The following is a 27,189-nucleotide window of genomic DNA, read 5'->3' as shown; positions in this document are numbered from 1 at the left end:
CGCTATAGTTAGCCATTCTGTGTAAGCTTGCCTTGTCCATAAGTGTCACTCACCTATCACAGCTTGTCATGCAAGATTACGTCGCAGAGTTCCATTAATTCAGGGACCAGGCTCTTAACAGATTCTGCTTTTCTCTTGCAACCTTTTACGGGCCTGTTTAGTAGCATATCCCACTAGCTGCCAAAGCAGAGGCCTGGGAACCTTTTTGACTCAGAACCATAAAGGCAAAATAATTTGATTTTGTTTTTGGAGAGACACATCATATACGAAACACTGCTATACCTGCTTTCCAGACAACAGCTTATTCTTTTGCACATTTAATTTACTGAGTGGCGTTTAGGGCAGTGGCTCAGGAGGTAGAGCGCTCGTCTTGGGATCAAGAGATCGCAGGTCGAATCCCGGCTCCTCCGTGTTACATGTCGAAGTGTCCTTGGGTAAGACACTGAACCCCTAATACCCCCAATAAGCAGGTTAGCGCCTTACATGGCTGCACGGCCGCTATTGGGAAATGTGAAGCACTTTGGGAAGTCTTGACTTGAAAAGCGCTATATAGATGCAGATCATTTCATTTCATTATCTATGACAGTGTTTTCATTGAAATGGTTCAGACCATTAGATCCCTAGAACCACAATAGGATGTATTCTGATGTGTAATTTCTCATCAGTTGACCAAAATATCGTTACATTTTGATGGAGTATCTAAGAACCATTCACTATTAAGACAATTATTGATCAATTTTTATGATACTCATCTTTTAGTCATAAAACAGCTTGTGTTTGAGAACACAAAGGTTGATTATTAGTTTCTTATTACTTATTTAAATGACTGAATTAATATGCTTAATAACTGGAGGATGTTTGTATGTGTTTTTGGGTGGAAATGGAGAGTGATAACACTCTGGGTGCTTAGCTACAGGTCCTGAATATTGTAGTGTTTAGCTGCATTGGGTCACCATCACTGTTAGTGAAATGTCTCAAACTCTCCAACGGTTGCTTATTTGTCTTATTCGCGCCAATCAATAGTTCTTAGACATTATACAGACTATGATTGCAACACTCGTTCTATCTGAAGCACAGCACTGAGTAGCATAGGAAAATGATTCGGCAGGGGAGTTGGTATTGAGGCATAACACCAGTCTCCTTCCATTTGTTCATCACTACATGTTGACATTTCAGTTAAGGTATCTTATCTAATCAAATGGCAGGGGAGGGGAAAAAAAAAAAGGCTCAGTTTGCCTGTTCCTCGGTTGTGTGCTTACAATCGGCTCTGTAATTTTGCGATACAGATATCCGTCAAATTCCCTCATTTCGGTGCCAATAATGAGTCGACCTTTATTTCTTACCATGTAAACAAACTGCTTTTAATACAATTGACCAGCAATCCAAAATAGAAACCTTCCAAAAATCACAACTATGGAAAAGTGTTGAGTGCTCCACCATAAAGCTTTTTATATTTTTTTATTCAATTGTAAAATTAACAGGTTAAACATGGGACGAAAGTTCAGAAGATAGTCATTTCGCCAAAGTTTGTATATTCAACATATTCAAGTGACTTAAAGTTCCTATTAATGCTCCGTGCTTTGTTGTCCTACTACATTCCCCCAGAATTTAGATACAATGTAATTTCAATAGCGTTCACACTGGGGGTGCATTTTTCAGCACAAAGCACAGCGACTCCTACATACTCCAAAAAAAAAAAAAAAAAAAAAAAAAAAAAAAAAGGTAATTATCTAAATTTCAAGCTTTTATATCAGCGCGGGTGTATGGGGATATAGTGGTACAAATCGTATGGACTGAAGTCAGGCAGACTGGACTATTTGGTTAGATGGGTGCAAGGCCTGCTAATGCCATCTTCAGTTTTCCTAAATAGCACCGTGTTTTCAACTGTCTGAGGTGAGGTACCTCAGACAGTTGAACAATATTCGGCTTGACTAGTCGATGCCAATAGTGATGATTAGTATAGCAGTTTTTGTCGTCTACTGGCCTCACCCACTGTTTACTGCTGTCTGTCATGGTGTAGTCACGAGGTTAAGTCATGTGTGTGCAGATGGGGCAATATCAAAACTGATCTTTTTAATTGTAGTTTGTTGTGCTTCTTCACTATTTTGGAGTGATTTAGTCTATCTTGAACCCAGTTAGTTGACATTTAAGATGACACTTGAGACCAACTGTACTTAAAACATTTATTGACTGCCAGTAAAGCTTGACAGACCCTGAAAGAGAAAAATCATCATTGAACAGAGTTCACTCCAAAAAATTAGAATTTGCATAATCTCCATTTACCTCCATCTATGGTTCAAGTTCGTCCCAGTCGAACGGTATATCTTCATCCTCTTCCTGGCTGAACCAGGGCTCCTCTTGCCAGTAAGGGTAGCTGGGAAGCATTGGGGCTTTATAACCAGCAGGCAGCGCACTTTTCAGCTCAGCTTTACCCTCGCCATCACTGTATGAGATTTCTTGCGCAAAAGGGCTCCGGGCGTAAGGCGTAAAGATCTGATCTGGTTTCCTTCTCCGTTGACACCGTCGCTTCGTCACTGCAACGGCAGCGTCTTCGATAAAAGGAGGCGGTGTAGTCACAGGAATGACCTTTTTTTTCATTGCCGTAGTTGCAATAGGAGTTGTGGTGGGAGGCTCAGTCGGTTTTGTTTCAACTGCTTCCGGTTTTGGCTCTGCATCCATTAGGAGCTCCCGGTTTTGGGGATAGCGATTCTGGGTGTACGTATAATGGGGCAAAGGGCAAAGAGCTCCCGGCGGGTGACAATAGGGGGCAACGGGGTTTTGGCTGTAATGTGCATAGAGTGGATAATGCACAGGAAGGTAGGGGGAGGATTGAGCAACAGGATAAGGGATTTGATACATGGGATTGGAAGTACGATGCAGGTGAGGATACATGTGAGGATTGTGGAGGAGGTGCAAGTAGTACAAATACTTCAAGTAGTTGTGATAATGCTGGTATTGGAGGTGGGTGTAATTGGGAGGCGAGGCTTTATAGACATCGCGCTTGGACCGCTCAAAAGTGGGGATAAGATGAAGAGGGTCCTGGTTTGTTGAAACAGGAGCGATGGGGCAGGCAAGGCCTATGGGAGTCTGACGGAAGCTCAGAGGGAGTACGTGATATCCATTCTGAAATTTCAGGATATTTCATTAGCCAGTTAAATAGAAAATACAGTAGACCCCCAGATTGCAGCATCCTTAGGAGGTTTTCGATTTACTATGTTTTTTTTCGTCCCCTATATGGCATTTTCCTAATTATACAGTGAGTGGTGGTCTTGTATGAGACTGGGGGAGTTATGCAACTCATACAACTGTTATTGATGTCATGCGAAATGCTCGATTTTATTCACACAATACCCTTCTCAGTTGTGTAACAAACTTAAATTTGTTTACCTATGGGTTTTAAAACTTATTGATGAAAAAGGGAGCGCAAAATCAAAATAGAAAAAAATCCTGAGATGATCACGAAGGAGGTACACCCATTTTTACCCTAAGGATGGTGGCTGTGACAAAGGATAATCGGTACAATTAAGATTGAGGCGATTAAAACCACCAAGCCTTATAAGGGCATGACAATCCTTTCAAGTTTTAATTTTAATCTTTCGCCTACCCCCTCTGCAACCACCCATGGCTCCACTTGACCAGCTCAAGTCACATACAAAAAAGGCAAATAAAACGTAATACCTCCTTTCCATGTATATTATTCCCTTGCTATTAAATGGAGTTTCGCTACTTCATGGCGTTGCATCGTGTGTTGTGTTCTGCACTCTGGCTAAGCAGTCTCACGACTAATGACAAGTTATTTGTAAAATAGATAAGTTATTTTTGAACTGCAACTTCCGCGATCAACGAGAGATTAGTGTAAAAGTTAGTGATTGGGTAGATTTGTGCAAGTTAATAATCATATACAAAAAGTAGTGCTTATTATCTACTTGTTGGGTTTTTAGTCGGGTTAATCCAGATTCAGAACGCACTACCCAAATACCATACGTGTCCATCCCCCACTCCACAGCGATTTCAGTTAAGATCCCCACCTCAGAACAGATTGTTGTATCCCTGTGACTAATGCAACTTTATTAAAAAGTTTTTTTTTTTTTTTTAATTTAAAAAAGGCACTTGTGCAAACAGTCCCTAAAAGTTGGTTCATTCTAAAACTCATACCTCTTGCACCACTTTACAACCAGCAAATGAAACCATGAAGACAATACCAAGAGGATTTTGATGGAGCAAATGGCCACAAGATACCGGCAGCTGGTTTAAAGGGAGAGACTGGCCAGAGCCTGGAAAACAGAAGGTCTTATTTAGCCTGAGAGTAGAGTGGACTTATAACAAAATTAATGTTTTTCCAATCTATCCCCCCCAAAAAAAACAAAAAATGCAGGACAGAAAGTCATTTACATTGACGACAAAAACAAAAGAACCGAATCATAAATGAAGGGAGTCTCATGCTTAATGGCTTAGACCTGAGGAACTGTGCTGACTGTCAGTCTAGAACACGTTAGTGGACAATGCAAAATATAAAAATTAGTTAACCGAGTACACACACCTAAGTCAAGCTTTAAGTTTACAGCACCATGTCCCATGACTTTCAGTTTCATCTTTGTGGGACCGCATTCCAGCGATGGAGCCATGAGCCTCAGCGCCGCTTTGACATCCTGAGTTCCCTCTAGTAAAGGGAGATAAGATTGTTGGTTGAAAGACGTGAAACTCACTTAAAACAGTAAAATATAGTAAAAATAAATAAAATTGTAAAAACTTTTACAATTGACACCCGGCAAAAAAAAAAAAAATCTCAATTCTCGAGACCTCCATATTTTTAAATGCATGCTATGTTAGGCAAATAATTTCAATTTTGTAGTGTATTGTGGTGCATGGTAAAAGGAGGTCTGATGCCCTGCGGAAGGAATTCAGACGAACTGGCTTGAGATGAAAGAAGGCTTTGTTGATTAGGCTCAAAGTTAGAAGATTTTATTCTTTAGTCAAAAGGATGCCAGAGTCAACTGAAGATTGCCTCTCCAAAATGTGGTGTGCCACGGTACAAAATTTCTCAGGAAGTATAGTGTTTACCTGTATTGTGAGCAGTCTCCTAAAACAAAAGCAGGCAAAGCTCTCAAGTGCCTTGGCACATTAAAAGAGGTAGAGGGAAAAACTTCAATAGAAGGTCAATATATTCTAATACCAAGTGGCCAATGAGGGACATACAGTAATTGTTTAAATTGTGTTTTACTAGTAATTGAATGTATCAGTCCACTAAATACAGCACATTCCTGCTAGTTAGGGTTGGAAATAAAAAAGATCACGGACTTATCGAATCTGTGTCAGACTTAATGACTTAAAAAGATAGAAATCACAGGCTTACCTGCGTCAACATACTCCGAACCAGAGTTCAATTCTTCACCATTGAAGAGAATCATACCAGTTCTTGTTCCAGGTGCCTCACCAGCACCCCACCATGGATCACGTTTATCTGAGCTTTTTTGTGGAAAACAGCTAAAACCCGGGATGACAGAAAACATCCAAAAAACCATCACAATGGCAAAGGCAACTCGGAATTGGTCATTTGGCGCCATTTCTTGTTATGAAACGTCCAATTCTGAGAACCAAACTGGAGAACATCTGTTTAAGAATAGAAAAAGTAACACTGTGGTTGGAAAATGTCAATATAGGACTGTCAGCTTACACCTGTGCTTGTTAATGATAGAGCAGGTGAGCTTATTATGCTCTGTGCATCCTATTGGTCGGCTCAACTTGCCCCACCTCTTTTGCATACTTTTTTGGACCTGGTAGTTTATGGCCCTTAATAGCCTAATTGCATTTTTTTGTGAGGTAGCCCATTTCCAATCAGTGTTTTGCCTAGCCCTCATCTTTTAACTCAAATCTTTATCAGAAAGAAAATGGCAGAAATGTATGACCATAACAAAGAATAAATCCATGCAATGGAGAACAGTTTTTACAATATAGAATAGCAAATAAAAAACAAAACTAATCAAACAAATCTAAATAAGAATCAAAATGCGAGAATAAACCACAAAATTATCCTATCTGAAGTAAAATCCGAATATTACATAATTAAACCAAAACAAAATAGAACCAAAATAGAATTAAACTCAAAACCAAATGTAAAATCTGAACTAATCATTTCAACTAATCTACACTAAAACGACCAAAATACACAATATATCCTATCTGAAATATCCCAAAATTGAAATTAATCCAGAATAAAACCTACAATGAAGACCAATGTTCCCTCTAATTTTCCACGGGTCTGAGCGTTCACACAATGTCGGTGAGCAACGCTTGACACAACAGTGAGCAACAGCAACCCCAAGTGTGGCAACAAAATCATTATCAAACATGTCCAAAACTTGACATCACGTTACATTTTGCTGAGTTTCCCGGCAATGCGAAATTTTTTTTTACTTTTGAATTAATTGACTAATGTCAAGTCAAGTCATTTTTATTTGTAAGAGTCTCAAAGGGCTTCACAGATTATTACACTATATTACACAGACTATTTTTCAGCCGACAAGAAGAGTAGGTTATTTATATGCTATGGAGTATGGAGTAGTATAATAATAATAATAATGCATTTTATTTAAAAGCGCCATTCAGGCCACCCAAGGACACTGTACAGACAATAAAAAAGTACAATTTAAAAAAGTTGTAAGCAAAGTAATATAAACAAGACATAAAATCATAAAAAACATAGGAAATGGAGAAGCTATGTGTTGTAGGCAGTCCTGAACAGGTGTTTTTAGACGGGACTTAAAAGTGGAGAGAGGTGTGCAGTTTTGGAGGCCCGGAGGTAGATTGTTCCAAAGCTTTGGAGCAGCGCGACTGAAGGCTCTGGCTCCCATGGTGCTTAGGTGGGCAGGGGGCACTGACAGTCGGAGGGAGGACGAGGATCTGAGGGAGCGAGTGGGGACGTGCACCTGGAGAAGGTCGGACAGGTAAGGAGTGGCCAGGTTGTGAATGGCCATATATGTATATAGGATCAGTTTGTAGCTTATGCGATGTTGAACAGGAAGCCAGTGTAGCTGTTGGAGAACAGGGGTGATGTGCTGCTGGGAAGATGTTTTTGTGATGATGCGAGCAGAGGCGTTTTGAACCAGCTGAATTTTATGGAGGGACTTTTGAGGAAGGCCGACGAGGAGAGCATTCCAGTAGTAGTATGTATTATTGCAAAGGTTGTACGGCCTACAAATGTCATTTGTTCATACAATTCTTTCACAAGATTTCCATTTCTTTTTTTCCTGGTATCTTTTGTCACATAATACTAACATTTTTGGAGGCTTAGTCGGTTGCACGATACACAACTGAATTGATCACATTTTTTAGTGGAAGTACAATGTTGACAACAAGATTGACTTGGTATAATTGGAAATTATTTGAATGCAACACAAACTATTTCCTGTTTTTTTTTTTTTAATTATTATTCCTTTAAAAAAATCTCATTGTGTTTTTTTTCTAGCTGTTACTTTTTTTCCTTTGTTTCTTCTGAATGTTTCCTTTTTTCTCAGCTTTTCACCACTTTTCCATTTTGGTATGTTGTTCTTTTATGTTCTATTCCCCCTTCAAGTCATTTTGTGCATATTTTTACATATTTGGTCATATAGGGTTGAAAAGCAAAAACAACCTGAAGAGCCGTTTAGGACCCAAAAGAGCCAGTTCCTTTTAGTAAGCCGAGCCAAAGAAGCCGGTTCTTGAAAAACTGACTTAACTTCATTCTACTTTGACCTTGACTTCAAAATACCGCATTTGGAACACATCGTCTGGAAACCCTTGTATTTTTACCTTCATGCACTGTAACTTTGACTTAAGTCGCTTCTTAATTAGCAATTTCGAGCCCTGATTTTTCTGAGCTGGCTAGATTTTCTTGTGCGCAGAAAAGCTCTGGGTAGTGCGCAAATTTGCACACTTACAGCTTAGAGGGAACATTGATAAAGACTAACATGAATCTAGCGTATTGAAATATAAAAAAATGCACACTAATATATGCACTATATATCCAAATTATAAAATATATCCTAACCTAGCTAAAGAAAATCTATCAATTATATTATTCCATTATAAAATGTAAGAAATACTAAAATAAATGGCTCAAATAATCCCAAATAAAAATATCTAAAAGAGCCAATCAAAAGAACTATTTCTGTAATAAAAACAAAAGAGTTCAAAAGTGCTGCAGTACTTTTGCTGCGTATAAAACACAAATTAAAAAAGCCATCTTATTTTGAAGTGTTTATTGTAATCATTTTCACTGATTGGCATACATTGCAGCAAGCAAGTCTTCATAAGTGATGTAGTGCATGAGCTCAGGAGGAAACTGATACAAAGGATTATACGGTACTGCAGTGACATCAGTAGCTGGTGCCGCAGTCGTGCCTTGCAAGGGGACAGTTGTTGCCATTTGCTCTGGTGGGGGTGAAGTAGGAATATGGGGGATTTTAGTGTGATCTGCTAGCTTGGCAGGACTTATAGGGTCTTTTTTCCCATCTTGCTGCCGATGCCCCGGATGGGCCCAGAGGGAGGGGTTGAAGTATGGGTACTGCGTCATCAGATGAGGGTCATGATAGGGCCGGGGCAGATTTTGTGCAAAGGGCATGATCGGGTACTGGGGTACCAAAGGGTTGTGGGGTGCTTGAAGTCCATAATTTATCGAAGGATCATTAGGCTTGTGAAGACCTGGGTGAGAGATGGGACCTTGGGGTCTTTTGCGGACAAAGGGCCACTTGGGAGTTGCAGAATGGGGCGGTTGAGACCTGGGGTTTAAGAAGGGAACCCCGCTTCGGGGGTCAAGCGGGGACCAAATGCTCAAAGGTGGGACTTGACCCCTGGAAAGCGGGGGCCATTTGGGTACATGCTTGACACTGGGGCCCTTGGTGACAAGTGGAGTAGGGGGAGGTGGATTGATGACTTTGGGGGCATCGGTTGACGTGTGTTTGGCACAAACCAGGATGACTGGCACCCCTTGCCAATACATTGGAAGTGCATAACTTCCGGCCTTAAGGGAAATGAGAAAAAGACATTTTCTACCAATGAAAACTACATACTACAGTAGACTACCTCCCCCAGTTACAGTAAGCCTCATCTTACAATGTGGAATAGCATATTTTTTCCAACCTCTTTTCAGCAGTTTCCCAAAAAACAGTTGACAAACAAAATTTTGGTGCAAAAAAAAAAAAAACCAAAACACTAAATTAAAAATTGTCCGTGCCTCATATGCCCGTCTGATTTGTTGATGTCATACATGATGCTGGTCTGCTATTGGTTTATGTCACAGCATCATGAAAATGCTGCTATAGCTATCCTATTGCCTCCACCCAATCAGCTCAAGTCATGTAACACTAAGATAGGCCTGGGTGAAAAAAGAACAATGAGTGATAATTTTTGCCAACACAGATAAATTTGATTGATAAACGTTAATTTAGACAAATTACACCAAAAGACCAACATTCAGGAAACGAAGGCTACGAGATCCAGCCTATCATTTCACAGGAATTGCGGTAGAGCAGCTCACAGTGTGAACAGAAAAGGACTACATCTCGATTGAAATAAGCGAAAGTGACTAAGGACAACACCCAGCATACCTACTCAAAGCATGCTGACATGAGTCTTGGACATTTTTATTAACTTTGATATTTTCATCTGGTGTGCAGAATCCATTAATTACAATAATTTCACCTTATAGTGCTCCAAATATAAGTTGTGTTTTTGGCATTACAAAATAAAAGAAAACTTCTGTAGGCTTAAAACCCGAAAAATTGTCATTTGTGTTACCTGAATGTAACCCCCTTTTGCAATACTCTACCAATTGCAAATACGGGAAAAATAGTAAACCCTAAAAAGGCAAACAATGCAGATTATTCTAGGCGCGCCAGAACATCAAATCCTTAGACAAAAGGGTCTTTGGCCAGTCCCTGCAATATGTGTTTTTAGAGGTAATGTATAGCAGCCACACAAGTGCAGTTCATGTTTTGCTTGACAGAACGACAAAAGAGCAGCAAGGCCCTAGATAAAAAAGCGCTCTGCTGGCCCCCACTCGCATATTGCTGCGGAAAATTAATCGTGGAATATTTTACAATCTATGACGCACGAATGCCACAAATTACAAAACCCTCAGTAACGAGGAATAACAGTATGTAAAAACGTTCCATCAAATCATTCAACACCAATCGCAAACTCCAAGTACCCTCAAACACATCTACAGTATTTCCATTCCCTGGCAGCTTTTCCCCAAATCTTCATGTCTTGACCATTTACCTGCTGAAGCATGTAACAACCCCCGTAAGGGACATGCATGAGGAATCCGTAGGGATTCCGATGCATGTTGTAGCCACAGTTCACAGGCACCAATGGCAGAGGCAACGGGGCTCCATTGGGTGCTGCAGAAAAAAAATAAAAATCTATACAATATTTATGATTTCATTTCAAATGGTTTCCATCTTAATGCATTCCTTGCTGCATGGTCATGTGTGCTAGTCCAGGCCTTTTTACGCTCAGCTTCATGTGGTCGTCTCCGCATTGCACGTTAGCCATGCGCCTCCATGAGGCTTCTTGCAGAGAGGGGTACTGCAGTGGCAAGGGGTGCATACCCCAAACTCCTGGCAAAGAGAAATGCGTTAATTTAAAAAAAAAAAAAAGGCTCATAATACAACAAAGAGACCGTGTGTGATAAATCACTACTAGAGAAGGTTTAGAATGGAGTCGAGGTGTGTGCATTCAAAGAATGCCTGAAGATTACCCTTTGGCAAAATTCAGGGTTCCATTTCCATGTTTTCTTGTGTGAGAAAAGATGCCTGAATGACATGACTCCGGGATTATCAAATTCAGGGTTCAGCTGGGTGCAAGAAGTTGCAGTTAAGTGCCACAAGAATCACCAGAATAAGTCTCCTTTGCAAAATGGTCTTCTGTAGTTACTAGATACATATTTTTCTTAACCAAGGAGTTTTAATAACCTTGTTTATGGGATGGTAAAAGTGTTTTTGCTTACACTATCTGAAGGTAATGGTTTATTTAAACGAATTAAGCTTTATACACCACTGGGGGTTGCTATAAAAGACAATGAGTCTTTTATTTGTGTATATGAAAATAGTTTAACTCCTACCAGCTGAATCAGCCTGATAAAAATCTTCCTCCTCCACCGTACGGTTAGCCTTCTTGTCATCTTCATCCACAATTGGAGGATCCCAATGAGGAACTTTCCCGAACACAACTTTACCCCGCCTGAAGCCCTCAGGAACCGCTTTCCTCCTTTCCGCCTTCCTCAGTCGATAACAATCGACCACATGTATCAAAAGACATGCTACAATTAACGTTGCCGTGATATGTCTCAGAGTTACAAGTGCGATTCCGTTATCATGCATATTGTCACTTTATGCTTATAACTCGTGCAAAGAACGCCATGCGCGATTTTGGCGCTGAGTTTTACTCGGGGCTGACTTCACGGGGGCGTGGCGATTGTTGGCCGCAGCAGCCAATTGGAGCGTTAGTTATGCGGGCTTAATTGATTGTGTTAAGATTGGTTGCACCTGGCAATAGACGGTTTTTCGACGATACGGGCCTCCTAAAAATAAATACAAATTAAAAAAAAAAATGAAAACATAAACAAATATAAATATATAAAGTATAAAAGTATTTGGATGGCGGATAATTAATGACTCAAATGCCAATCGCAAAATGTATCTGCCCAGACACTGCGACGTTAATCTTTACTTCCTGGGCGCACTCAAGTGGTGGCCGTGGCAGCCAATCAGAAGGCGCGTAAAGCGATTGTGTTCTCATAGAGTTCTGATTGAGTGCACCTGACAGGAAGAAGGCGTTCAACAAGGTGGAGCTTGAAAGAGTAAATATGAAATATGCATCAATGTATTATATACACATACATAATACAAAACTGCCGGGTAATTGGTTAGTACAAATAAATATAAATTTTGCTGAATGAAGCGACCTTGATAGTTGTTCTTGTCCAACGACAGAGTACAGTAACGCATTAAGGCTGCCATTTTATCACCATGAATAACGAGAGAAATGCAGTGTTTCTGCCGTGCAGTGGTAGGCACATTTGTCTAATATGCGAAAGGTTCCCGGTTGGAGACGGGGTGGATACATTTGTCGGCCTGGAGGGGGAAGGGCGCCACCAGGCTGTCCTAAGCCCTAGACTCGCCACAGGGCATGATGACCCAAGTGGTTAAGGGAGAATCATAAAGTAAATGATTGTTATTACATAGAAATCTATTGTATAAAAGGTACACAGATGCTGTGTAAAATGTCTCATATTGGATTGCTAAAGTACAGATATCTTAAGAAATGTACTTGAATACAACGATGTTGATATTGTACTTGCCCAACAACTGTACTGCTCAAAGCCGCGATTTTTATCAATTTTAATGAGTAAACGTAAAAAAACGGATATTCTGTATGACGACCTTTTATATACGATGTCAAAATGTGAAAAGTTTGTGAGAAATACAGCGATGTTAATATTTCGACTTGGTCAAGTCAAGTCATGTTTATATGTATAGCTATCAACTATGTACAGTATCACATTTTAGTCGTCATTTGAGCTATTTTATTTTCAATTTTCGTATTAAACAATTCCAATTGGCAGCCGTACCAATATGATAGACGTTATTTTCTTATAAATGCCAGGGTGTTTTTTTTACCTAAATGTCGGACGTCCAGTTCATTTTATCAAATCTGACGTCACGCATAAATTGCTTTCATTTGGACGTAAAGCTCTACTTCAAAGTTCCCATTTGCTCATCACTCACCTAACAATTATTTGTAGATTTCGAAAATATTCACTTATAATAATAATTTCCATGTAAAGAGCGTGAAGTCACTAGAGAAGGGTTGTTCAAACCTCACATTGTGTTTGCTGTTAAACGTCATATTGAAATATAATATTGTGAATGTGCTTAATTGCTGTTCAGATTGTCATGATTGTTTTCTGTTATTAGTGTCAATAAATTTGTTCAAACCAAAAAAAAAATAGAGTATTATTCGCTTGCAATTTAGCGCCATCTACTTGAAACATGGCGTATTCACATTGATCACCCCTTAAGCAACGTATTTTATCTGACTAGTTCTCAAATTGACAAACAAAATTATGAATTCAATATCACTTGTTTTCTGGTCAGTAAAAAGTGACGAATTTATTGTTTTCTCTTTATAGGTCTCAGCCAGTGTCTCAAGGCCTCTATTGCAACAAGTTAAGAAAGCTTGACGTTCCGAAGGAAACTACCACATGGCAAGCTGTTGGCTACTTAATAAACTTTTAAAAAGTGAAAGCATATTCTTGGATCCTGAGTTTGAATCTCAGCTGCAACTAGAATGAGAATAGGGTTAACTCAAAAACTAATTAAAATAAATGATTAACTGATATTTGTTAATTGACTTCCTTTCCCACTGGGCTGCATAGCATCATATCAGATTGAGGTTGCTGCGGTTACACTTTACAGCCACGTGTAGTTCATCTCCATGGTAACCAACAACAATAAAGAGTATGAGTATTGCATATATGCCTGGAACGTGGGTGAGTTTTATTTTCTCCTTGTAAATTTGCATGGTATTTGTCCGTTTTTGTTGTTGTTGGATATTTAAATTCACTTTTTAATCAAAGTGATCTGCCTACCATCACTGTCAAGTAGGAACTTTCCCCTCACGTCCGCTACTGTAAGATGCAAACACAGAATCCAATTGCTGAGAGGCTAGCATGCTAACCGGTTGTTTATTGTGCTGTGCAGAAAATATATCTCCAGGATAAAAGCTTTGCATAAAAAGAGAGCTACGAAAATAAGAAGAAAAAACAGAAAATGATGAGGTCCAGCGTTTGCAGTGAGTCTTTACAATTTTATTTTCAAGTTTACATTAAGTTGCACTGCATAATATCATAGGCGCAAAGTATTTCATTAAATGTCATGATTATTTTAAAATCTACTCTACTTGACGTTCCATTTAAGTTCTTGCTACAATCATTCAGTGACAGTGTGTAACAGTCCACTAGTAGACATTATTAGCTTAGAATGGAGCTGCAGAATTCAAAGAACACACACTGTGAGCCTGAAGGATACTACTAAATTCAGAAACTTTCGTATTTTCTTACGTAAGAAGGAATTTATTTCAGCAAGAGACAGAACATTAAAGCAAGAACAAAAAAATGAAACGGCTGGATACACCTGGAGCAGATGAAATCCGCAAATCATTGGAGTTGGTCAGAACTTGTGTAAGTGGCTAACCAGCAGCTTGTGGGAGAAGCTACTATGAAGTACAGTAAAACATTGCAAGAGCAATCATCGAGACCCTGAATCACAGAACTCAGCAACGTTCAGCTGTGGAAGGCAGGTGACACTCGACAACAAAGCAAGCTTTATTTAATTAGAGCAGCTAACAATAATAATAATAATGGCAGGTCATACCCCGCCAATAACCAAGTGGAGGAAAATAAGCAGAATATGCTTGAACCATGGGACTTGAGAACCATCACGTGCAGGGCTCAGTTCGGTGCAGTAAGTGTCCATTTGCTAAAAGCACCACCAGGACAAGTGAGCACCGCAAAATGGTCCTTCATGCTTCCGTAGTAGTTAGAAAGCAGCATATGTCAGTTTCTTCAAGTTGTGCACTATTATGAAACATTATTAAACCCGAGAGTCCTTAAAAAATCATGTTCATGAGATAGTGGGTCTTTTTTTCCTAATTTGAAATTAATAGTGTCTTATTTTTATTTATTTTTTTAAGTATTTTTCTCCACCATTGGAGTTGTTCACACTCAGGCATTAAAGTGAAACCGTCAACCATTCACTATTTCCAATTTTGTCATAAAAGAAACAAAGTGAATTTAATCCAGCCTCAAGATGTTGACATGAATAAAATTGTAAGTGCATGTTTGGCCCTCAGAAAACGCAGTTGCCAAGTTAGAGCATGACATCTGTGAGCTCCTCCGTGACCTGAACAACTATGTAAGTACAATCCTAGCTGATATTACCAGCCTTCACTGACGAGACTCTGATATTAGGCTTCTCTCTCAGGCTTTCTGCGAACCCCCCACAAACTGCATTCGAGCAGGAGTTCTGAGCTACCACAGAGAGTCCGACAATCCCCGGCTGGCAATCACAGCTTGGAATTTAGAGGTATTCACATCAAAATGACTCAAAAAAACAATTGTTTCGCCAATAATCGTAACCTCCACAATCTCTTTCTGTTTTCATTCTAAGGAAGCTACACTTAGCTACATTTTTAAAAGTAGACACTGAGGCTACTCATGTTGGCCTTGAGGAGTTCTTTGTAGTTCTTTGTTTGATATTGCAGATTAATCAAGTCAAAAGAAATGCACTCCACATCTGTGTAGAAATAGCGGACTCCAGAAATATTTGTAAAAATCCATCCTAAAACTACTGAACTTTTGAACCCAGGTCTTCCCTTGACATTCCCAAATTAAAACCAAACTGCAGGGACAAACTGGACAGCAGAGGGTGCTGTCTGAGGTAAAATAGAATACATTCTAATTAACAATATCAGAATTTGTCAACTGGTGGGTTGGAACCCAAAAATGGGCCCTAAAGCCGTTTTCACTGGGTTACAGGGCTTTGCCATATCAAAATATTGCTAAGAAAAAAACTAGGTCAATTACACTCTTTAACAGTTGATGGTGATATTGCCATGCAGATGCAAGTTGACAACCATCATTACACACAGAAGACTGTCAAAGTTTACTCATATTGAGCATGGCCAAAAACGGGTACAACCGAGAATATATAAAATTGATTTTATTATTTTATTTTAGATTTCATTCAAGATACAGCTAATTAAACATAAACAGAAATATTATTTTAGGTCATTTTGATTTGCTGGTTATTTTGAATATGTTGTACTATCTCTGCTTTAAATGGCACTCTTTTCATTTGATAGATTTAAGAAGTGGAATTATTTTCTTGATTGGGGTCGCATCTTGACATTAGGGTGTGACAGTGGGTCCTTAGGTCAAACCAGTTAAGGAGTACTAATCTAGATACATGCCATTATTCTATGTTAATATCTCTTTGTAAATCATATATTGAATCTCTAATCAAGATATAGTGATAACTGTATATGTGTATGACACAGAGAAGACACCCAATATATATATATATATATATATATATATATATATATATATATATATGTCATCTCTCCTTGACATGCTTTTTATCTTGGCAGTCTGCGTTTGAGTGCCCCAGCAAGTGTGAATACTGCCACAGAAACGCCAGGCCTGTGCTGGAAGTCAGATGGGAAGATGAACTGGCGGTGAGAAAAAGCTGGAAACTGATGTAAATGTTTTTAGGGATCCACGACAAACTAAGTACTGACAAACTTAGAATTGATGGCTTGATGTTATGGTCAAGCTCTAGTCACTCCAATACTTTTTGGAGACACATTTCCCTTTAGATGTATGTTATTGTAAAAGTTTTAAAACTGCTAGATGCCTGAACTCATTCGCAATCATCCAAAATTTTGTCATGTATCAGAGTAGATTAAATCTGTAGGAAAAACAGTTATCGTGCTGTTGTGGTAAATACACTTGCATTTGTAGAATAGATTTGCGTACATGTAGAAATGTAGAATAGATTTGCATACATGTAGAAATTTAGAAAGACTTGCTTACAGTTGTGGGAAAAGGTCGGGTAGACATCCTTGAAGATACTCTTGGCAGACATTAAGTTTCCTTGAAGATAGCGTGCAAGGGACGGGACGCTCTGTACTTGATACGTGATACAGGACCGCCTTTTGGGGTGTAATCGATGCTTAATCGTCGCTACCAGCTTTAAAAACACTGTCATGTTCCCAGCTCTCCGAGATCTTCATTGACGCATCAATAAAAGTTGTATCTCCCTCCAACGAGGCTGGCTCCTGTCCATTTTCCTTATCCACATATGAGAAGACTTTTCTCTCGATAACCTGCAATTTCTCCAACAGTGCATGCCTGTTTTTTTTAACTTGGACGTTTATGCCTTAGGCGGTGCCAGGCTATTGCTGTGCTCAGCGTCGGAAGTTATGCATGGCCCTAGTGAGGAAGAGGCCTTCGGTGGTGGAGTTTGATGACCGGCGGGGAGGAAAGCCCTCCGGCGAGGCGCTGCTCAGCGGCAGAGATAAAAAGAACGCTCAGAACTTTAGTGATCTATCACGTGGACTGATGTAGGAGTTGACGTCAACGGAAAACTTGTCGTGTGGACGCATTTAACATCAATTAAACAGAATGTGTTTTATCAGGGAACTGGCTGGGTTAAAGAGAGATGACTCACAACAGGCAGAGCCAAGTACGTGCATGTAGAACATCCGTCAGACCAAAAGTGAAAACAATATTTGCCTTCATTGCGTTTTCTTAGCTCCAGAGGCGAAAATCCTCAGCTTCCGCCTCACCGCATCAGCAGAAGAGGGCGGCTGGATGCTCAAGAATATCGCAGAGAACGTCGTGCAGCTGAAAAAGGAGGAGGCCAAAGAGTCCATCTGCGACCACAAGCCGCCTCTCTTTGGCATATGTCATCAGAAGGGAAGTACACACACACGCATACAAAAACACTCTGACGCTCACATATTCTCGTTTCTGTGGACAGGATGGAGAATTTCAACAGAAATTTTACACAGACGGCAGGCCTTTTCTTAACCTGTTCCCAGATGGATCTGCTCAGCTTTAGTATGTGAAATATGACCCTGCCCACAGAGTACCCTAAAAATGGACTATAAAGCACACTGTATTTCAGTATCTCTATATTTTCAGGTTAATCGATTCCATAACCACCTTATATTGGGTAAATTTCTGCAAAGTAGAAAGTAATATTGTATATTAATGTCTAACACAATTACACTAGTAATCTGTTGGGCACATTATTGCGCACGCTTTTCCTAATCAGGAATATATTGCAACGACCGTGGACTTGTAATAGAGACATATTATACACGCGAGCTCCAGCTTATTCACAAAAGAAGCCTCATTAATATTTGTCGATTTCTCCAGGACATTTCAGTTTTATTTTCTGACCCCGTGGGGTAAATGTCAGTTTCATTCATCCATATGAAGTGCAAGTCTGCTTCAGAGCAGGCCACGTACAAGCACACCAAGGGGACAGAATAAAGCAAGGATCACACTCCCCAGGAAAACATGAAGGATACTTAGTTGATTATGTTTGGTGACATTAATTGTATCTTTCCTTAATGTCAAGTTATGTTAAGAAACAAATTCTATTTGCGTGATCACACCTCTCATGCTTAGCCCACCGTTCACTGTACACATAAACGGCATGTATAAGTGGTTATTCACTTGTCATAAAACAGGAAAATATTTTTGGGGGATTGTTCCCATGAACATTAAGGAACAAGATAGTTGTCAGATTGTTTAGTGTGTAAAGGCGCTTGTAGAGTGACGCCGTAATACTGTGAAGTACATATTTATCTATAACCTATCAATAGAAAAGTACACGCTGCATCGAGGACGGAAAAGTGAGACTGCTGCATAAGGCATAACCTCGTGTCGTTTCAGTTTGTAACAGACGTGTTTTCAGCCACCTGTATTCCTAAATGTATTCATTGTATAAGTCGCATGGTTACAAAATGAGAGCTTATAGTCCAGATGTTAGGGTACACAATTTGTACGTGCGCGTCAAAAAATTGACATCCTAATGGTGGCCGGCAGTTATCCGGGAGACCTCTTGGCCGTGGTCTTTGTGGTCACGAAAGAGAAGCAAAGGGTTTGCATCGTGTACGACAACAACCAGACGCCGCCCAGAGCCATCCGAGCCATCTTCCAGTCCAACGGCAGGGCCACGTGTTATCACAATAATGGAAACATATGGTAAAAATGAATATTGACAATCCAAACACTCAAATTTTTTTACTGTGATTGTCCGGTCATTTTAGGTTGAGTCTCAACACTACTGGCGGTCAGTGTTTGGATGAGACTGGCGCAAGAATTCGACGCTGGAGTTGGAAAACACTGCCACCGCCTCACCTGCCGCCTCTTTTCTTATCCCTCAATAAGCATATTGGGGTGCGGGTGCTGGGGAAAGATCAAATTTTTGTCTCCTTCCTGGCTAACGGGCAACAGGCACGCTGCAGTGTGGGGAGCTGCAGCGCTCAGGTAGTAGAAAAAGGGTTTGTTTATAGTCTGGCTTTGGGAACAAAGTGCCTTTTTCTGACACAAAAAAGTAAACTTCTTCCATAGGAAGAAATCTAACAGTTTCCTAAACCTTTTTATAGCAATGGAAAAATATTTTTGAAGTACTTTAGGCTCTTGAAGGTCCAAAATAACTCGTCAAACGCTCAGAAGTATTTTATTGTAACTTTTTTATGTATGTATCACTGTCATGTGAAAAACACTCCAAAAGCGGTCTCTTCAAAAGGATACCAAAAATAGTACTATAATCAACTCATAAACAAAATTATTTTGCAGCAATTTTCACATCGTCAAATTTCTATATTTAAGATAAAAGTTAAAACATAGTGGTCAATTCCCACCTATTAGATACCCCAAAATATTAGATATTAAGAATATTAATAATTGGACAACGAAATGAAGATGAACGTTCACAAGAACACAAAGCCCCTCCACCACTCATAACGGCGCCGCTTATTGTGCTGCCCTTATGGAAATTTTGGATAATTGCGAATGAGTTCAGGCATCTAGCAATATTAAAACTTTTACAACATACATCTAAAGGGAAACATGTCTCCAAAAAGTAGTGGATTGACTAGAGCTTGACTATCATTCAAGCCATCAATACTTACCAATTTTTTCAGTACTTTGTTGTGCATCCCTAAAAAAAACATTTACATTAATTTCCAGCTTTTTATCACCACAAGCTCATCTTCCCATCCGACTTCCAGCACAGGCCTGGCGTTTCTGTGGCAGTATTCACACTTGCTGGGGCACTCAAACGCATACTGCATATATATTGGGTGTCTAATATTAATATTAATACTGAACTTGTCACTCATGAAATAGGACAATTCGGAACAACAGACGAGTTTCCAGGCCTGCGGCACACTTGTTGAAAAAAACACTGCTTTATACCATGATGGGATGACTAAGATTATAAGCGAAGAAAGACATTTTTTGATAAATTTAGCAAAGCCACACATTAATATTTCAATGCACGGCAATCATTTCAATTTAAATGTATTTTAAATGATTTATCCTCCTGATCTATTTCAATGAAGTGTGCCATTTGCCTCCTCCCATTCAGTGTAAATGCACAAGAGAGATGCCTACTAGCGGACCGCCGCTGCTGAAGGACGAGCTCTTCGTACTGGCCGCCCGTGTGAAAATCCACCTTTGCATCCAGCACCTCAACTGGAGCCTCCCGACGCCTCTGCACCAAAAGATCACGCCGGCCCACAGTATCCGCGTCTTCGGAAAAAAGCTCCTGGAGGTTAGCACCAACGTGCTCATGAGCCAGCATGAACGGGCCTTCATCAAAGGCTGCCTGCAGGATTGCGTCTAATTCAAAAAAACTCCTGACGACAAACCCAATGCGCTGAAGATTTAGAATTTTGTCTGGAGAGCAGGCTTGACGGTTTTGTTGAACTTTGACTTATAATATATATATATATATATATATATATATATAGTGTGGCTCTTAAAAAAAAATAGTCTAAATAGTTTGCTTTCATTAGGTCAAAAAAGGTTCCCGACTCGCGCCCTAATGGGGAAAAAAACCCACCTCTGCCGCAGTGTTACAGATCACGATAGGTTCATTTTTTTATTCATTGTATCAACTCATTTCAAGTTATGCAAATATAAAAATTACACAAATAATCTCCCGACATTAGTTTGACGACAGTGTGACTCGAGTTGCTTTACTACAGGGCTGAAGCTACTTTGACAACAAACTTTTAGTCGTTTTAAAGGTTGCTCGGGAAGTCTCTGCACTTATTTTAGGATGACACGATTAATAGTCTGAGGTTCTCAGTCACTCCAAAAGCAGTCTGAATGAAATGCCTAAAAAACCCAGTATATCGGTACTTAAGTTGCTACGAAGTTAGAAAACAGCCAATTCGAACGTTTTGAGTGTATAATATATATTATATATTTACTACATCCCAAAATGTACTGCAAGGGCAGTGTCCTTCCGAGCTCCCGGTAAAACTGGCTCAGCCGTACATGTTTAACGACAGACATATATATATATATATATATTTATGAATCTGAAATAAGATGCGAGTGAATAATATGACAACACATTAGTTAGCTGAATGGCCGCTCTGGCGTGGGGGGGCCGTCTGTAGGGGGCTTGCCTACGACGATGCGGAGGGTGCATCCGGTCTGAGCTAGCAGTGGTTCTGCCTTCAGCGCAGACCTTCATAAGCATCGTGTTGCAGCCCTGCCAGAGGCCCACCTCTAACCTGGAAAAGGGGAGCCAGTATGTTAGGCAGGGAAGGGGCTTAGGCACACACCTAAAAAAACTGACTTACAGGAGGGCCACACAGTAAGTGACGCCGTTATGAGTGGTGGAGGGGCTTTGTGTTCATGTGAACGTTCATCTTCATTTCGTTGTCCAGGATTTGAACCAGCTGTTGCATGGAGGGCAGGTGACCCGATTCCAATTTGGACCAAACTGGCACATCTATAAACGAAATGCAGTAGAACTCCGGGTTAAGGCGTTTTCGTGTACAATACAATGTTTTTGGCCGCTCGTCACAGCCTTTTCCACACCATATAAATTCAAAAAATGAATTTGTGTACCCAAAAACTAAAAAATCTCCAACTTTGCGTGTTTGTGCAAAATACGTGCCAAATACAACTCTAATATGCCTGCTATTGATTTTTGCAACCGCATCATGAAGATAGTCGATTGGCTGACCTCCCACAGGGACTTTATCTCTTTGTTCTGTTCACAAAATTGTGTGCTTGGTAAAGACTCAGCGAGTTGGTGATACAATACTGTGGTTATTAGCTATGGGTCCCTGTACATACAGTGACGGTAAAGCAAGAAGCAAAAAAGAAAACATGGAATCAAAGCTTGCAAAGCGTAAAGAAAAAGTAGAAGACACGCCCATTGTCGTTCTTCCTAAATGACCTGACCGTAACCAATCCATAATCAGATCATTATTAATAATGATTGAATTAAAAACCCAAGTCTTCTTAACACATAATCCCACAGGTGGAAGTTTAAATATAAGTTGATTCAATACAGTAACTCCTCTTTCTGCCGCTGCCCTCAATCTCCACTGTAGCATCTCAAGTCATTCACACCAAAGTTAAATTTCATTCATTTATTAATAATTGTGCCAGGCTGGTGCCCACTGCCTAAATGTGTCTGGAATGGGCTCCAGCACCCCCCACAAACTTAATGAGGATAAGCGCTGCAGAAAACGTATATTATAACATATATTACACATAACATGAAATTCCGACTATAACGCGCACCTGATTGCGGGTTGCATTTGCCCACATTTAAACATGAGATAGTTACAAAGGACAGAGTTTTAATAATATATGGTACCCAAACCCCTTAACGTTCAAAGGGCCTATCAGTGGGCCGTCGGACTTTTGATAACAAATGTTTCTATACAATGTCACAAGCCACTAATAAATGTCATGCCACATATCATTGGAAAGCTTAAAGTCTTGGGATTCAAAATAGGATGACCATTTCAAAATATACTTATCAGAGAAACATCACAATCAATCTGAAACAAGATACTCAAAACTATAAAGCTGAGGTGACTCACCAGTACATCCCCTTCTTTGAATATACGTGAAAATGGCTTTGCTACATCAAGGACAATTCATAAAATCCAACCGTGTAAAATATTCCAAAACACACAACAACGCCGACAGATGAATAGGAATCCGCCTTAAAAATGTCTGCTTCGTTGGACGTTGTTTTTTATAATCCGTTTGTTTCCGTTTACAAATATACAGACTATCTGGTAGTTCGCCCTACCCTTTCAATTGACACCTTTTCCATGAGGGTCTGTTTATGCTTGTTTAATTCATGCACAAAGCGCAAATTAACATTAAACTAGCATCTTAACATTTGTCCTGTCTCGCGCTTACGTTTCCTGTTAGGGGCGCCCCTGGAGACTATTAGAAAACATTTGCCTTCTTTTTCAAGCACTATTCAGAACCAAAATGTGCTTTATAGGCAATAAAAAGTGAAGCAATTGGATTTTTTTTTTTTTAAACCCACTTGAATGTGATCAAATAATTTTAAGTTACTTACCATTTAATGTGATTTCAAAAGCTCCCGTGGACATCAACTGGTTTTCAATCATGTTGCTGAGAAAAAACACCATCATGCACGCGTAGATCTGAAACAAATGTCAAAATACCACCAGATTGATTCAGAGCATACACGTCAAAATTTGCCAATGTGTCTTTGAGCAGTCTAATTAATTCCCCTGTGGCTCGAAATGTACCTGCCACGCGACAACGACACTCTTGAGGATTTACAGCCACTACATGAAACCACAACAATAACATACCTTATTTCCCTGGCCCCACTCCCACACCCCAGGGGCTTGGACGCCCAACAGAGCAAAGGGATCCTTGCCGATAATGATCATCCCGATGACCAGCAGTTTGAAGACAGACAGGAAGGAAGCAAAGTGCCTGGATGAGAGGACAGGGCGAGAAATATTAAGAGATGACTTCAACTATCTCTAATCCTATCAAATTCAGAATGTTTTAACAAACCCGTGGAGTGGTTGCTCAACCCCCGAGATAGATTAAATTGCAAACCTGATTGTTCTACAAGTACCCCGTTTAAAAAAGATGCTACTGATTCAAATAGGTAAAACACAGCTAGCATGTAAACACCATTTTCTTTTAATGTACTTGGTTTAGAAATGTAATGGTATTATACCACTTGAAGCTGACATGTTGATGAATGACCAAGCTAGCTTTTCCTAGTGGTGCTCTTAGCAATCAACGACCACTTAGCACTTAAAGTCCAGTCATTCTGACATCTTCCCTTTTTCCTATTGTTTCCTTCTTTAGCCACTCATTTTAGCCATTTGGCTGCAAATATTGTTGTTATCGTTCACTGTTCTTGCTTCATCTTTTACCGTCACTTGCCTTCCATAGCTGCTTGAGTCCCGAAAATCAGGCATCATTGCTGCTAGGTGCCATCTTTAGATTCAAGTCAAGTCACACTGATTTGTATAGCCCTTAATCAAAAATTGTCCCAAAGGACTGCACAGGTTACAATTACGTAATCCCCTGATGTTAAACCAAAATTCTCCTGCTTTGTCCTTCAGAATCACTCGCCTTCTACAAACTTTGATGAGTTATTCGATTAAGTTTACCAGCGCTTGACAAATTCTACTTTGCTCATGCAATCTTTTCCTAGCCTTATTTGGTAGCTACTCTTGCTAGCTTCTTATGTTAGCAGTCTTCAATAGCAGATCATGCAAGCTAACGTCACAGAGTACAGATATTCAGGCCTCTGACCTTTTTTTAACGTTTACTGAGCTAGTCATTCATGGTAACCTGACCAACTCCAGCTATATGCTTTTTTTCCAGCCACTTCTAGTGTAAAGCACAATCTTCAGCTCCGTTCTAAGGTACAACAATATTTAGTGGGGAGTTATTACACACCGTCACTTTAACCTTTTAGTTTAATATTAATCCCCAAGTGTATTTATCGGTAACTCTTTAGACTCCTTTAGGTGTTGTAAACAAGACCACACGATGGAAATAGTAAAGCCAGTTTCTTCCTGCGAGGAATTTAGCTCCATAGTGGCATTGTAATTCATCATTTCACAAAAAACAACCTGTCAGACAAGTTATAGAATACAAGACAAACAGTTTAAAAAGTCTCATGCTGACACTTAAACAGCTTTCACAAGAATTTCCTTAACATACAAATACTCGTTCTTCCAGACTGTTTAACAAAGCAGCTTACAAAACTGCTGACGATGCGGGATAATCTCTTACCGATAGGCAGGGATGGGAAGGTAGTTCTCCCCCTCAATACGGATGTCTGGGTACCGCTGGTACAAGGCCTGCGTGTACTCCTCAAACACCCGCTTGTACCCTCAGGAAATGCTGCGGCCAAACACAAATACATTCTTGTGAGCTTCACACAACATCATTTTCGAGCCATCTTAATCTCTCAGATCATTTAGGGATGCATTCAAAACACATTTGTAAAACAAGCTAACCTTTGAATGAGGGATTTGAAAATCTTGTTCATCTTATTTCACAATAGCTATCAAATTTCCCTGTCCGTCAACTATATTTACTAAAAAGAAGGAAAAAATAAAGGATTAACCGACAATCAAATTATTTAAATATATGATTAATCTCTAAATTCCAGCTTTGACAGTAATCGATTATTTTTTAATGTCTTCTGTCAGAAAAAAAACTTTGTTTGAATTGAAATGAAAACAAACATTTTCATTTCGGAACGAATCATCAGCTAACAATTTGGTCGATTTAGTATTTTAAAAGAATCTGATATTACTCAGCCCCTTTATGTTCAATATTTAATTTTTTTTATGGCATTCACGTTTAAAATGTGGAAGTATTTGTAAATTGTATTCCCATATTTGGGAATTCATGTTAAACGTTTTGGCTTTTTATCTTTGCCAAACCAGTCAAAGAATGGTAATTGATTAGAATGCATATTAAATTGGAAATAATTATTTTAGAAGTTTGTATTGCCATTGATGGCAACCTAGAGTAGATTGTTAACAAGATTTAAAATGGCACTTCAGAAACATGTAAGACGTGAAACAAACATTATCAAAACGTCAAGGATAATAGGTAGTATTGGTTTATCTTATATATTTATTAAGCGTTAATTTATCTGAGTAGGTAACAACATTTGACCAGATGACTCAAATATCAAAATAATCGTTAGTTGTATTTTGTGAGCTGTATTAATTTGCTTTAGACCCAAAAATTAAGATATGCTTATAAAGGTAGCAAAGGCATAACCATGGAAAGAAAAGTTGCGATTATCAAGAAGTGCTAAGAAGGCAGAAGAATCGACAAATCGCATGGCCGTAATCAATCGACGATTGCGACCTATTAAAAAGACAAAGCAAGGAAATGTATGGGCATGAAAAATTCCACAAGTGGAAGTTTTAAAATCAGTTGTCTATAAATCTGCGACCGGATTACTGGTTCACCGAGCATGACTTGCATTTTACTGTCATTTGCAGGGAACATAAGAGATCCACTCTGAAATTCGTTTTAAATGTAAATATTTATTTATAATGCGAAGTAGCTGGTGACGCAACACAGCACCTAATGATATATTCGCTTAACGTCGCGACATTGTCGTAAACCAACCCTGGAAGACACTTAATTTAAATAGGCCCCGCCAGCAACTGTCAAGAATCCCTTTTAAATACTTTGAATTATTTTCTTACTAGGAAAAATTTGTCCGCTCAATTATTCACGAAATGACACTCGTTAAACAAGCGTGTTAGCATTAGCTAGCTCGCGATGACTCGCCACATTCGACTCGCTTACCAAATCTGGAACTTGAGCAGGGGCCCTGCAGCGAACTGCATTTTCATTCTCTTTAAGCCGCTCGTGTCGCCGGACGCGGTCGGGGACAGCGACAAGATCGCCAGGGCGAGGAAGGAGAAGCGAAGCCACTTGGTCGCCATTTCGGTCCTGGGTGCTGTCTTCCTTCCCCTCCGCTGAACTCCGATGATACAGTTGGGCCGGACCGGTTTCTTGGCTTGTGATTGGTTGCTTTTCTTCTTCAATGATTAAATAAGGTAGATTTGTTGTTTTTCAACTGGAGCGCCGTTCAGTGGTGGTGACAAAATGAAGCCCCATAAAGCAGTGAAGACCTTAAGGGAAATGCTCTTCACTACAAGAAGCGTTACGTCGAGTAAAAATTAATGACAGATGAAATAACTTGTGTTATAAAGTAAAAGAACCCCGTTGAATTACAAAGCTCTTTGAAAGTATCTTATTCCAGACCATGTGATTGGTGGTAGACCAAGTGAAATGACGCGTTCAAGGCTATGAAAAGGAACTTGTCTTTAATATCGAAACCTAAAAAATATGCCATTGGTCAACACAAAATAAAGAACTTCTATTGTAATTTAAAATAAATTTAGTTAAAACACCTTTAATGACAGAAACAAGTTGCTTTGGCCGACTTTAAACAGACCAATGAAAAAGCATTTCAAAGGAGCATGATTGAGGCCCCACCCACTACAAAATCAATCGTAAACAAAAAAGTACGAGTCATT

At 39.6% G+C, this 27,189-nt stretch overlaps 4 protein-coding genes across 6 annotated transcripts; 1 reads left to right on the top strand and 3 right to left on the bottom strand.

Moving 5' to 3' along the window:
- Positions 1-2,169: 2,169 nt before the first annotated feature.
- On the bottom strand, positions 2,170-5,692 carry LOC148376320 (uncharacterized). Its single transcript, XM_088346098.1, has 5 exons — positions 5,354-5,692; positions 4,541-4,660; positions 4,156-4,274; positions 2,284-3,123; positions 2,170-2,213 (listed from the first exon to the last, which is right to left on the bottom strand). The coding sequence occupies exons 1-4, from the start codon at positions 5,562-5,564 to the stop codon at positions 2,290-2,292; spliced, it is 1,284 nt and encodes a 427-aa protein (XP_088202224.1). The 5' UTR covers positions 5,565-5,692; the 3' UTR covers positions 2,170-2,213; positions 2,284-2,289.
- Positions 5,693-8,222: 2,530 nt separating this feature from the next.
- Positions 8,223-11,567, bottom strand: LOC148376319 (uncharacterized). 2 transcript variants are annotated; one of them, XM_088346160.1, is made up of 4 exons: positions 11,102-11,567; positions 10,454-10,595; positions 10,258-10,381; positions 8,223-8,998 (listed from the first exon to the last, which is right to left on the bottom strand). In XM_088346160.1, the coding sequence occupies exons 1-4, from the start codon at positions 11,358-11,360 to the stop codon at positions 8,252-8,254; spliced, it is 1,272 nt and encodes a 423-aa protein (XP_088202286.1). In that variant the 5' UTR covers positions 11,361-11,567; the 3' UTR covers positions 8,223-8,251. The 2 variants fall into 2 exon arrangements, with proteins under 2 accessions (XP_088202286.1, XP_088202276.1); XM_088346150.1 differs by having other exon boundaries at positions 10,454-10,598; positions 11,102-11,559.
- A 1,689-nt stretch (positions 11,568-13,256) lies between these two features.
- On the top strand, positions 13,257-26,429 carry LOC148376318 (glutamate-rich protein 6). 2 transcript variants are annotated; one of them, XM_088346138.1, is made up of 13 exons: positions 13,257-13,531; positions 13,647-13,671; positions 13,743-13,833; positions 14,893-14,954; positions 15,024-15,125; positions 16,192-16,278; positions 16,988-17,166; positions 17,242-17,288; positions 17,358-17,522; positions 17,587-17,665; positions 18,662-18,820; positions 18,886-19,105; positions 20,211-26,429. In XM_088346138.1, the coding sequence occupies exons 3-13, from the start codon at positions 13,812-13,814 to the stop codon at positions 20,466-20,468; spliced, it is 1,380 nt and encodes a 459-aa protein (XP_088202264.1). In that variant the 5' UTR covers positions 13,257-13,531; positions 13,647-13,671; positions 13,743-13,811; the 3' UTR covers positions 20,469-26,429. The 2 variants fall into 2 exon arrangements, with proteins under 2 accessions (XP_088202264.1, XP_088202259.1); XM_088346133.1 differs by having other exon boundaries at positions 13,619-13,671.
- Positions 20,701-26,674, bottom strand: selenot1a (selenoprotein T, 1a). The gene is made up of 6 exons (XM_088346190.1): positions 26,453-26,674; positions 24,908-25,018; positions 23,455-23,581; positions 23,193-23,280; positions 21,439-21,590; positions 20,701-21,369 (listed from the first exon to the last, which is right to left on the bottom strand). Exons 1-5 carry the CDS (start codon positions 26,590-26,592, stop codon positions 21,466-21,468), a joined length of 591 nt encoding a protein of 196 aa, XP_088202316.1. The 5' UTR covers positions 26,593-26,674; the 3' UTR covers positions 20,701-21,369; positions 21,439-21,465.
- Between the last annotated feature and the right edge of the window lie 515 nt (positions 26,675-27,189).

This window comes from Urocampus carinirostris, chromosome 1, assembly GCF_059441175.1.
Source record: "Urocampus carinirostris isolate Australia breed hairy pipefish chromosome 1, RoL_Ucar_1.0, whole genome shotgun sequence".
NCBI lineage: Eukaryota > Metazoa > Chordata > Actinopteri > Syngnathiformes > Syngnathidae > Urocampus > Urocampus carinirostris.
This window is presented reverse-complemented; position numbering and strand designations above follow the sequence as displayed.